At 42.2% G+C, this 12740-nt stretch overlaps 1 protein-coding gene across 5 annotated transcripts in view; it reads left to right on the top strand.

Annotated features, from left to right (window-relative positions):
* LOC122930933 (cohesin subunit SA-2-like) overlaps positions 1-12740 on the top strand; it is a 105279-nt gene that overhangs the window by 58890 nt on the left and 33649 nt on the right. For all 5 annotated transcript variants that reach the window (XR_006388191.1, XM_044284657.1, XM_044284659.1 and 2 more), the window contains exons 17-23: positions 3724-3827; positions 5408-5500; positions 5780-5869; positions 7849-8055; positions 9278-9351; positions 10307-10394; positions 11888-11968. Coding sequence is in view for 4 of the 5 variants with exons in the window: in XM_044284657.1 (XP_044140592.1) it covers positions 3724-3827; positions 5408-5500; positions 5780-5869; positions 7849-8055; positions 9278-9351; positions 10307-10394; positions 11888-11968 (737 nt within the window). In the remaining variant the exon portion in view is untranslated. The remainder of the gene's footprint in view (positions 1-3723; positions 3828-5407; positions 5501-5779; positions 5870-7848; positions 8056-9277; positions 9352-10306; positions 10395-11887; positions 11969-12740) is intronic.

Below are 12740 nucleotides of genomic sequence, written 5' to 3'. Positions count from 1 at the left end.
GTACTGTCACACTGACTGGTCTGTGACACTGACTGTCAGTCACTCACTGTGTTAGTGTCGCTCTCGCTCATTCATTCAGGCTGCCTGTGGTTGTGGAGTCCTGAAGCGGCCGGCACACTGTGGGCGGCTCTTCTTGTTGCTCCGGCTCCGCAATGTCTTTCCCGCCCAGAAGGTGGGCGGAGCTTCGTACTGCCGTGCGCGCTTGCCCCTGGTGATTCATCAGGGCGCGTGCATGCCCCTGAGAGATATCGCTCCTCACTCTGCGGCGCTGCGCAGTGTAGCAGCTGCAGCAGATTTCCAGGGCCCCGGGGGACGGCCATGACCTTCTGGTCAGTGAGGGTTCAGTAGTGAGACTCCTCTGGCACAGCACTGGTCTTAAGGCCCCCATACACATACACATACACATTCATGTTTTGTTGGCCCATCCTGCCGAGAATGACGGGTTCAGCTGGCAGTTTAATTTCTCCCAAGAGAATTAATATTTTCACCCAATCCTTTTGTTCTCCCAGAACTGTCAGGCATAGGCTTTCTCCTCTCTGCCCATTAAATACAAATTTGGCTGAGATGAACATGTATGTACAGTGGCAAGAAAAAGTATGTGAACCCTTTGGAATGATATGGATTTCTGCACAAATTGGTCATAAAATGTTATCTGATCTTCATCTACGTCACAACAATAGACAATCACAGTCTGCTTAAACTAAAAATACACAAAGAATTAAATGTTACCATGTTATTGAACACACCATGTAAACATTCACCGTGCAGGTGGAAAAAGTATGTGAACCCTTGGATTTAATAACTGGTTGAACCTCCTTTGGCAGGAATAACTTTAACCAAACGTTTCCTGTAGTTGCAGATCAGACGTGCACAACGGTCAGGAATAATTCTTGACCATTCCTCTTTACAGAACGTTTTCAGTTCAGCAATATTCTTGGGATGTCTGGTGTGAATCGCTTTCTTGAGGTCATGCCACAGCATCTCAATCGGGTAGAGGTCAGGACTATGACTGGGCCACTCCAGAAGGCGTATTTTCTTCTGTTTAAGACATTCTGTTGTATATTTATTTCTATGTTTTGGGTCATTGTCCTGTTGCAACATTCATCTTCTGTTGAGCTTTAGCTGGCGGACAGATGGCCTTAAGTTCTCCTGCAAAATGTCTTGATAAACTTGGGAATTCATTTTTCCTTCGATGATAGCAATCCGTCCAGGTCCTGACGCAGCAAAGCAGCCCCAAACCATGATGCCCCCACCACCATACTTCACAGTTGGGATGAGGTTTTGATGTTGGTGTGCTGTGCCTCTTTTTCTCCACACATAGGGCCAGATATATCATTAGGCAAAGTCACTTTTGTGGAGTGGAAAAGTCGCAAAAAAGTCCCAAAGGCTAAAACTGCGCACAAATTTGCGACTTTTTTCTGCTCTGTACTATGCTCGCCAGTTTTCTGAAAGTGGGCGTGTTTTCGTATGTAAATGAATCTCTAGACAGATTTACTAGTGGGACTTTTTTAAAAAGTCGCAACTTCACTCCAGTGAGGACCATGCTTATCTTATGAGACTTTTTAATAGAACATGCGACTTTTTCATAAAAACGTGCGACTTTTGTAAAGCTGCTTACTGACGGATAAACTGCTACCGTCAAACCACATTTATTACAGTCTTAAAGGGGCGATCATAAATCTGACTTGGCTAAAACTGACTTTAGCCATATGTGAAAGTGGAGTGAGCTGTCAGAGTCGTGATAAATCTGGCCCATAGTGTTATGTGTTTCTTCCAAACAACTCAACTTTGGTTTCATCTGTCCACAGAATATTTTGTCAGTACTGCTGTGGAACATCCAGGTGCTCTTGTGCAAACTGTAAATGTGCAGCAATGTTTTTTTTGGTTAGCAGTGGCTTCCTCTGTGGTATCCTCCCAGGAAATCCATTCTTGTTTAGTGTTTTACGTATCGTAGATTCGCTAACAGGGATGTTAGCATATGCCAGAGACTTTTGTAAGTCTTTAGCTGACACTCTAGGATTCTTCTTCACCTCATTGAGCAGTCTGCGCTGTGCTCTTGCAGTCATCTTTACAGGATGGCCACTCCTAGGGAGAGTAGCAGCAGTGCTGAACTTTCTCCATTTATAGACAATTTGTCTTACCGTGGACTGATAAACAGCAAGGCTTTTGGAGATACTTTTATAACCCTTTCCAGCTTTATGCAAGTCAACAATTCTTAATCGTATGTCTTCTGAGAGCTCTTTTGTGCGAGGCATCATTCACATCAGGCAATGCTTCTTGTGAATAGCAAACCCAGAACTGGTGTGTGTTTTTTATAAGGCAGGGCAGCTGTAACAAACACCTCCAATCTCATCTCATTGATTGGACTCCAGTTGGCTGACAAATCAGTCCAATTAGCTCTTGGAGATGTCATTAGTCTAAGGGTTCACATACTTTTTCCACCTGCAGTGTGAATGTTTACATGGTGTGTTCAATAAAAACATGGTAACATTTAACTCTTTGTGTGTTATTAGTTTAAGCAGACTGTGATTGTCTATTGTTGTGACTTAGATGAAGATCAGATCACATTTTATGACCAATTTGTGCAGAAATCCATATCATTCCAAAGGGTTCACATACTTTTTCTTGCAACTGTATATGAGGGAGCTGGTAGGGAGCAGCATGGCTGTGGTAGAAAGTGACAACCGGCTGCTGCGTTTTACATATCCTGTCATAACTTGATGTAGTGCAAAAACCCCATTTTAGAATTAGTTAAAGGGAGTCTGTCAGCTCCACCCCCCCCCCCCCAACTAGATGAAGTGGTGTATAGTGTAATTTTCCTCTTCATACTTACATTCTGATGCTGTGCTCTGACAAACGAGCAGTAAAATGCATTGAGAGGACTCCTGTGCTCATGCACATAATGGAGAGGACTGAAGGAGGAGTCCTGTCAATGCATTTTACTGCTGGGCTGTGGGAGCACAAGAGAGCAAGAACATAAAAATGATGTAAACGGACTCAGCATCACTTACACTAGACACCGCTCACTCAAGTTTCGGGGTGTTTTGGAGCTGACAGATTCCCTTTAAACTTATTTCAGCACGGATAGTGCTTATAAAGAGTCTGTCACCACAATTTTGGACTATTTTCTGCGGTAATACACATAAGAAGTCAAGATCACCATTTTTTTTTTTCCAACTCCCCCCCATTCCCCCACTGTCAGGGTTCAAATCTGCACTTTAAAATACAGTCTGGACTGCTGTCCTGAGCTAACATAAAGGAGAGGACTCATTCACATGCACAGCAGTCCCGACAATGTATTTCTGCACAGCTTTAAACCCTGACAGTGGGGGGCAGTAGGAAAAAAATATATATCGATCTGGACTCCTTATCTGCTTTGCTTCTACTCATGTGGAACAGCAGATATTAGCCTAAAATCCTGGTGACAGATTCCCTTTAAAGGACTTGTCCCAAAATAAACTTATTGGACTTGTCATAAAATTGATATTGGTGAGAGTCTCCACTGATGTCTAGAACAGTCTGTTCTGGCCAGGCCCTTGAATTTACTGTAGAGATGGCCAACAAGGGCTTTATGGAAAGAGCATATTGCATGCTGGTTAGGAGCCACTTGTTATTGAGATGAATGAGGATCCCATTTGTCTTTGGTGTGTGTTGAGGAGCAGTTTCCGCACATCTTAGGTTTATTTATTGTCCACATCTAACAATGGTTTCATTGGTTTTTAGGTTTGAGTGCAGTTCAGGAGAACTTGCTGGTAGAACTTATGTTGGCAACTGTCCGACAAGCAGTTGAAGGTCATCCTCCTGTGGGGAGAGGAGCCGCTAAGAAGGTCTATTCATTCCCTTTATATTCCCCCCCCCCAAAAAAAATCCCATTTTATTCTCTGATTCTTATAGTCTTTCCATGTTCTTTGTAATTGACTGATGCCATGCGGATATTTTGTGGCAGGAATGAGTGGGGGAATGTATGCAGCGTCACTCTTTTGGTCCATTCACATGACCGTATTTTCGGTCCACATCCATTCCACATTTTTTTTTTTTTTTGCGTATTGGAAAAAAACCGCAAAAGATAAGGACAGCATACGATATGAGGCAGCATACGATGCGAGGCTCACACAGCCGGTATCCGTGTTTTGCGGATTGCGCAAAAACGGATACGGTTGTGTGAATGGGTTCTTAGTGTTCCTTCTCTTTCTGTATAGTCAGTATATTCTCTGGGATATATCTGGATACAAACAGCTGCAGGATCATAGTTATAACTCCTATTTATAGTGCATGTTTTCTGCTGCCCCGTACACCATTATGCTTTTATCAGTGGGATCCTGTTTCCATCCTCACTCTGTGTTACACTTAATACATTCTCTTCATATTAAAGATATTCTAATGTTACTGCACAGTTGTAAAGTACATTCACACTAAGGCCTCAGGCAGATGGCTGTAATGTGGACGTATTTTAGCATCTGTATTAGGGCCGTAATTCCTGCCCCAACCATGGGTTTAAAGGGATTCTGTAATCTGGATTTTAGCTACCGAGATTTTCCCACCACTACATCAGTCTCTACGATTTAGTTTAAAATACACTACTCTTACCCCCATCTGTCTTGTCATTTAGGGTAAAAATCGCTTTGTTAATATGCAAATTACCTCTATAAGGAGCCCAAGGGGATGTTCCTCTGTCCGTTGAATATAACAATGGAGAAGAAATGATAGCGGCACTCACCCGGGTGTAGCAAAAAGATGTCTTTAATCCAGAAAAGACGAGTACAAAGTAACAGCAGGCTGGGGCGGATACAGGCGTGTGTGCTGAGTCAGCGTGTGGGCGACGCTGGGCTCCAACGGATAGAGGAACATCCCCTTGGGCTCCTCATAGAGGTAATTTGCATATCAATAAGTGATTTTTACCCTAAATGACAAGACAGATGGGGGTAAGAGTAGTGTATTTTAAACTAAATCGTGGAGTGAAAATCTTGGTAGCTAAAATCCAAGTGACAGAATCCCTTTAGGGTCCATTCACAAGTCCGTAGTGTATTGCGGATCCGCTAAATACACTCGGCCGGCACCCCCAAAGAACTGTTTATTCTTGTCCGCAATTGCGGACAAGAATAGGACATGTTCTATTTTATTCCGAAGCCGCGGACCGGAAGCTGCCCGCATCCATTCTTGCCCCATAGAGAATGAATGAGTCCGCACCCTTTCCACAATATGTGGAACGGATGCGGACCCATTCTACGGACGTGTGAATAGACCCTTAATGACCGAAATTTCAGCCCCATACAGTATATGCCTCTGATGCTGTAAATCTGGGTCATGAGACCCTCGGTCAGGCCTTGAATTCAGGCCGTTAATACAGATGCCAAAATACTCCCACATTACAGCTGTCTGAATTAGACCCAATGCTGTTTTCTGTAAGGTTCTGTCAGCCAAGGAGAAGAAGGCACAGCTAGAAGACAGAGGGAGAATTACTGAACACTTTGCAGGAACCCTGCCCTTGATGTTGGCAAAGGTAACTTTAGACATGACCAGTGCCCCTTAAACTGTGCTATTTTCTAATTGTATCACCCCCTCACCAGTTTCCATACCTGTGCTTGCTTTTATTGACTAAAAACATTGTATTAAAATATTTCCATTCACTGGCAAGCTTAATGAAATATCGCATAAACTTTTATTATGATTTGATTATAAAAAGTGTGTTATTTAGTTAAAAAAACACCTGGAATATCGTCTCCTGTTATATGGAGTTTCAATATCGTATAGCAAACATTCACTTTTTTTTTTTTTACAGTTTTCAACAGATCCTGATAAAGTGATAAACCTTTTGCAAATCCCCCAGTATTTTGATATAGATGTATATTTTGAGGCCCGTATGGAAAAAGTAAGTAATAAATGACTGATGAGTCTGCATACAAGCTGACCATTTCTGACAATCCAGCATAGAAAGAAAGTATTCATTTGTGTATTAAAAGTGTTACAGCTTATCAAAAATAGTTTGCAGCGGAGTCAGAGAGGCTTAAAAACATGAGATACTTACCTCCCCCCAATCCCCTGCTGCTGCTGTTCCAACACTGCCTGGGTCCTCGCTGCTTTCAGCTTCTGTCTTGTTACTCAGTAAATACCTCAAAGTTCCTCTCAGCCAGTCACTACCAGCAGCAGTGACCCATCTCAGACATCTCCGGATGCTTCAGAATTGTAGTAGAAGTATTTACTTAAGCAAATATGTCAGGAGTGGTGACAGGTCCTCTTTAAGAAATCTCCACTATCTCCTCAGTTCTACTGTTCAGGTCCCCCGCCACATCTCTGTTGGCACTCCTGCGTGACTGTCTGTCATCCATGGGAACAATAAATCACAGAAACCAGTCATGGATCGTAACCTCCCTTCTGATCCTCAGCTGTGTCATGTGACCAGCACTCTGATCTCCAACTGACACAGAACAGGAAGTCAGTTACTTCTCTATTCATTCCTATGAGACTGACATTGCGGCTCCCAAAGAAATATACAGATAAATTGGCTTCCTGTCCACACATAAGATGCTGTGTTATTTGAGGAGTGAGCGTGTTGGCCACATGACACAGCTGAGGATCAGAAGGGAGGTTATAACTCAGAAATACAATCACTGGTAAGAAAATTACCTTCACTACAGTTTACATAATGTACCTTTGTAACAGGTCTGAGAATAAAAAAAGGGAGTGCTTCTTTAGTTTATTCATTTATACTTTTGGTGAATTTTTTTATGTTTTTTTTTTTAACTCTAGAAGACCTCTCTAGATGCCCTTTTACACAGGCTGAGAGAAAATGCATACATTTCTATGGGAATTAGTTCTTAATCATTGCCTGCAATGATTAGGGATGTAAAGGGATGGATGATTGTTACTATGATCCTTTGTCCCCATACAGTTTACTTATTTGTTGCAGCACATCTGTTTACACAAAGAACAAGGATTTCATATGCAGTATAAAAGATGCACTCAATCGACGGATGAGCGCTTGCTTGTTTGTCCAGTGATCAGCAGTACCTTTACATGGGGCAGTTATAGTGAATGAGCGTCCACTATACTATATTATATGTCTTGATTCTCAGTCTGTGTAAAAGAGCATTAAGCCTACATGTTGTGCAGGGTTGGACTAGGATTCCTCGGGCCCACCAGAGGAATTTACTTTGGGCCCAACCCCATATCATCAATAAAATCGAAGTCTTGATTCAAAGAAATAGACCTTGTTGGTGATTTATTGTCTCCAAAGGCAGCTCCAAATGTTCTTTTCTACTAGATTTTTAGGGCTCACTATGGTATCAAAGTCTGGGCCCCACCTGAGGATCCTCTGGTACTCTGGTGGGCCAGTCCGACATTGATGTTGTAATATGTTTGTTATCAAGTTAATGTCAGGGGCACACAGATTTAATAGGGCCCCTTAGCCTATAATATACCTCAAACTATATGTGCAATAATTGTACTGATGGAAATATCCATCAAGTACTGGAACAATTTTTCCAACCACCAGTCTTCAGTAATTTGAAAACTGCTATATGGTCTGTAACTTGGTCAGACATTTTGAATTTCTGACCGAGGAGGTCTGGCTGCCTCTTATTCCCCCTTTTTACAGTAATGACGGGAAAATTCAGCAGAGCCAAATGTGCATCTCATCTACATCAAATCTAATATCTATGGTTGGCTTTAGAAATCGAGCTTGTCTTTGAACACCAGTACAATGGCATAAATTAGACTTTTTAGCTGATCAGGCATTTGTTAGTAAATGCATAATTAAAATTGTCATGTAGGATAATTAAAAAACGATTTTTCATGCTGTAAATCATCAATAAGAAGGGAAAAAAACAACAATTTCAATGTGAATTGCAGCACCTGGAGGCCTTGTTGAAGCAGATGAAAAGCATAGCTGTAGGTCACTCAGACCCAGAAGTGCTTGAAGCCTGCTCCAAAACCTACAGCAGTCTCAGTCATGAAAACCACACAAGCGAGAACTGTCAGGTCAGTGTGTCCAAAAAAGAATTGATCAAGCATCTTGTGGACACCTACAGTCAAATGCTGCATGATGTTCTACAGGAGGTGAGTCACATTGTATTGAGTATCTATTTGACTTGGGTATGTAGCATTCATTATGTTTTTTGTCCATTATGGATTAAACATATCCACTCTGGTATTGTGATTAGCTATACCAATACATTTGACAGAAAGTGGAGACTTGGATACCATTTCAGTACAACTACCCTGATGCAGTTACTCTATTCATTGTATAACAAAGGCCTCATGCACACGACCAGATCCGTTTTGCAGTTTGCAAATCGCAGATCTGCAAAATACAGATGCCGTCTTTGTGTTGTCTGCCTTTTTTTTTGCCGACCAATGAGTACGTGGTCCTCATTTTGCAAACATATTCTTTTTGTGAAAAAGAAATATGGATGATCCGTGTGCTTTCTGCATCTGTATGTCCCTTCCACAAAAAGATAGAACATGTCCTATACTTGGCTGCAAAATGCAGACCACGGACCATTTTTGAAGTCAATGGGTCTGCAAAAAATGCTGATGCAACACGGGCGGCATCTGTATTTTGCGGATCTGCCATTTGCGGACTGCAAAATACGTACGGTAGTGTGCATGAGGCTTAAAGACAGCGATATATGATGATATAATTGTGAAACTATTGAGCTTGTCAATTTCATTGTTTTACCCATTATTTTTATGGCTCCCATAATGGCCTGTTTACAAGTGCTCTCTGCTTGGTGGTTCCTGTATAGAGTAGTTTTCATGTAAATGTTGTTCCACAGCTGTTTCCTAGCTTAAAGGATATGTACACCTTCGGGGGCAATTTTTTATCATTGCATTTGACTAATTTTCGGCTTAAAATAATTTTTTTTTAATTGGTCTTTATTAAAAATATTCAGCAGCTTTGTCATAAAAGGTTAACTTCTGCCTTGCTGTGAGAATCTACGTTCATTTTGTGCCGGTCGTATAATAATCCTTATCTCTAAATTATTAAGCCATATTCTTATCAGTAAGATACGAATTGAACTATAATGAGTGTTTGTAGAGTCAGAGATCAGAGATAAGGAGCCATCAGTTGAGCTGCCTGACGGAACACAGTAAAAACACAGAGCATGCTACTAGAGAATCTCAAGGCTGGAAAGGGGCTCAACAGTTTTAATAAACACCTATGGAATAAAAGATTTTTTACCCCAAAATGAGTGCAATGCAACAATTAAAAAATGCCCCCAAAGGTGTCCATTGCCTTTAAGATTTCCTAGTTTAACCGTTATAACCTTTGTGTTAGGGGGAAGAGCCTATGACTGCAGAAGATCTGCATCCTGTGTCCTGCACAGTAAGAAGACTGTCAGCTTTTCACAAGTGAGACGCCTCTTCCAGGAATACATTAGCAAAGATCTATTTCATATTGCATTTCAGTGCCGAGATTTGCTGTTGATCAAGATTTTGGTTGCTTTGTTTTTTGAATGTATTAAAAAAAGTAAGATGTTCTACAGAAGTCATTTCACATTTTTAAAGTAACCTTGCACTGTTTCATATCTAATGGCTCATGCACACAAACTAATTTTTTTTTCCGTGTCCGTTTGTTTGTTTTTTTTGCGGCCCATATGCAGAACCATTCACTTCAATGACGCTGCAAAGAAAATGGAAATGACTGTTTGTGCAATCTGTATCCGCAAAAAATAGAACATGTTCTATTATTGTCCGCATTACAGGACTGTTCTATGGGGGGGGGGGCGGCCTTTCCGTTCCACAAAATGCGGAATGCAGACGGCCGGTATCCGCGTTTTACAGATTTGTAATTTGCAGACCACAAAACAGCCAACTGTCATGTGCATAAGCCCTAATACAGTTCTTTTACATATAATTATATTTTTTATTTTGGTGAAAAACTCAGGCCAATTTAGCTCACCTTCATAGCTTAAATAGCAAAGAAATTATCCAGTTCATCCTGGAGAATACAATCCATCCTGACCTTATAGAAAAGCCAGACAAAGGTAGGTCCACCTTTGTCAATAATAAAGCTAAATTAGGACAAAATTATAACACAAAGCGTTCCTGTTGTGGTTTTGTTGCATTTTGAGCCATCAGAAAAACCGCCAGTGGTTTTACTGCTGTGATACCTGCCGCAGTTTTATGTGCAGATGGCAATAGTGGTTTCAAGTTGCTAATGCAGCGGTAAAAACGCATGCTCATAACTCCAGCAAAAACGTGTCATTACATACAGTACATGATCCTTACAAAGTGAGAGCATTCTCTTTGCCTACTCTGAACCTTTGTAAATTCTTATGTTGTTCTCCATGTAACTCATTTCCAGTGCTCACAACCTCAGTCAGTGGGATGTCTATCAGAAGACCTCGGAACTCCTGACGTTTGATGTACAACGACAAGGCTTGCCGGCGGAGGTAAAAACTTTATGTCTATTAGCATTGCAGTTTTACACACGTATCATGCAACACATATAGCCAGTGAGTGATAGAAGACGCTCTACATCATCTGTCACCTAAAGTTCTGCTCCTATCTCCAGCTTCTGTAGGTAATGATCAGTATCATAATGGGAACATTGAAAGCATTTAGTGTCGTATACATTGAATTTTAATCATTTGATACCTTTGAAAGCAGAAGTTTGTTGCATCATATGGACAGAATATTCCTTCCTTGGAAAGGGGTCTTTACTAACTGGGAAGAAAACAAATTTAAAGGGAATCTGTCACCTAGATAATCGATGTTAAACACTTCATACTGTCTTTCCATATGGTTTTCTTTTTATTTGGAGCTCGCTTTATATCTTTATAAAATCTACTTTTATCCATATGCTAATGCAGCATTAAGGTGTCCATAGGGGCGTTATTATTATTCAAAGGTGCCCTGGAACGCCCCCATCGAGTGCGCAGGCCCACCCCCCTACAGAGCCAAAGCACTCCTCTCCTCCGCTCATACACTACGCCCCCCAGCAGAGCTGTTTATGCCTCCCCTCTCCATCACTAGTAGCCAATAACAGCCCCCACCCTTTCCTTTCAGCGTCGACGACAGGGGCAGTGCCCAACACTGCCTGTGCTCAACTGAGGGCATCAGCCTGAACTGTTTCACTGAGCATGCGCCGAGCCCAGTGACGTTTTTTCGGTGCATGCCCAGTGAGTTGAGGCTGATGCCCTCAGTTGCTGCACCTGTTGGCTATTATGAAGGGAAAGGGGGTGGGTGGGGTTATCGGCTGCTAGTGACGTAACGGGAGGGGGGGATGGCGGCAATGGCAGTGCTGGGAGCGTAGTGTATGAGCGGAGGAGTGCTTTGGCTCTGTAGGGGGTGGGCCTGCGCACTCGATGGGGGCGTTCCAGGGCACCTTTGAATAATAATAACGCCCCTATGGACACCTTAATGCCTCATTAGCATATGGATAAAAGTGGATTTTATGAAGCTATAAAGCGAGCTCCAAGGAAAAAGAAAAACATATGAAAAGAAGGTATGAGGTGCTATAAGGACATACTTTTGGTTTAATATTGATTACCTAGGTGACGGATTCCCCTTAAAGGGGTATTTTTCATTTATTACATTATGATTGGTGGGGGTAAAACCTCTAGTACTCCCTTATATCCTGGAAATAGGGGACCAGGCTTACCCTCGGCACAATCGTATTGCCATCCACACGCTATGCATGGTGGGGCTGTGTGGCAGCGCTACTGTAGAGGCAAAAACTGGGAAGGAGCCGCAGGAGTTAACTAGCGCTTTGACACTGGACGTCAGGGAGTGGTGGCAGATCTAGAGAGAGGCCCTCACTTCTACTGGTGGTAAAATCCCTTTATATTCAGTTTGCGTTGAATGTTATTTAAAAAGGAAATCTGAAAAATAAATGTGCAGTTCCATAGCAGAAATTGCTCAGTATGTTTTCTCCTTTGTCTAGCTTGTGCTGCCGACTCTCCAGTGCACGTATTACGCCATTCTCTGGCAGCTTTTGCCTCTCGTGGAGGATCCACATACACAGGTACTTAATGTTCTGTTTATTTGTGGTGTTTTCCACCTAAGCCTGAATATATTTCTCAAGTACCTGGTTAGGGTCGAAGCACATGGCAGTATTACGGTTCCAAAGAAGAGTTGTACTTCCGTCTGACTTCCGTGTTATACACCCTACGGCTGTGATGGCGAACCTACGACTACGACTCCCACTTGCTTTGCTGTTCTCAGAACTCCATAGAATTTAATAGATTATGCTGGGAGTTGTAGTTTCACCATAGTTGGAGTTCCAGAGGTTAGCCATTACTGTCCTATGGGAATTCCTAGCAAAAAAATGTGTTGTGCTCCACTGCATGCTGTATCGTGGAAGTATTTATTGCTTGTATTGCCTCAAGTCCAAAATGAGCTGCCTGCTTATAGGGGTTGTGTCACTTCAGCAAGTGGCATTCCTTATGTAGATACAGTTAATACAAGACACTTACTAATATACTGTGATTGTCCATATTGCTTCCTTTGCTAGCTGGATTAATTTTTCTATCACATTATACACTGCTCGTTTCCATGGTTACGACCACCCTGCAATCCATCAGTGGTGGTCGTGCTTGCACACTACAGAAAAAAGCACCAGCCTATGTGAGCTCCCACAGTCCTGGCCACCAGAGAGGCTGCCACTTTTTCCTATAGTGTGTAAGCACGGCCACCGCTGATAGATTGCAGGGTGGTCGTAACCATGGAAACGAGCGGTGTATAATGTGATGGAAAAATGAATGAAGCCATCAAAGGAAGCAATATAGACAATCACA

Source organism: Bufo gargarizans, chromosome 3 (assembly GCF_014858855.1).
Source record: "Bufo gargarizans isolate SCDJY-AF-19 chromosome 3, ASM1485885v1, whole genome shotgun sequence".
Lineage (NCBI taxonomy): Eukaryota > Metazoa > Chordata > Amphibia > Anura > Bufonidae > Bufo > Bufo gargarizans.
The sequence above is the reverse complement of the archived record's forward strand: the minus strand, read 5'-3'. Positions and strand labels throughout refer to the sequence as shown.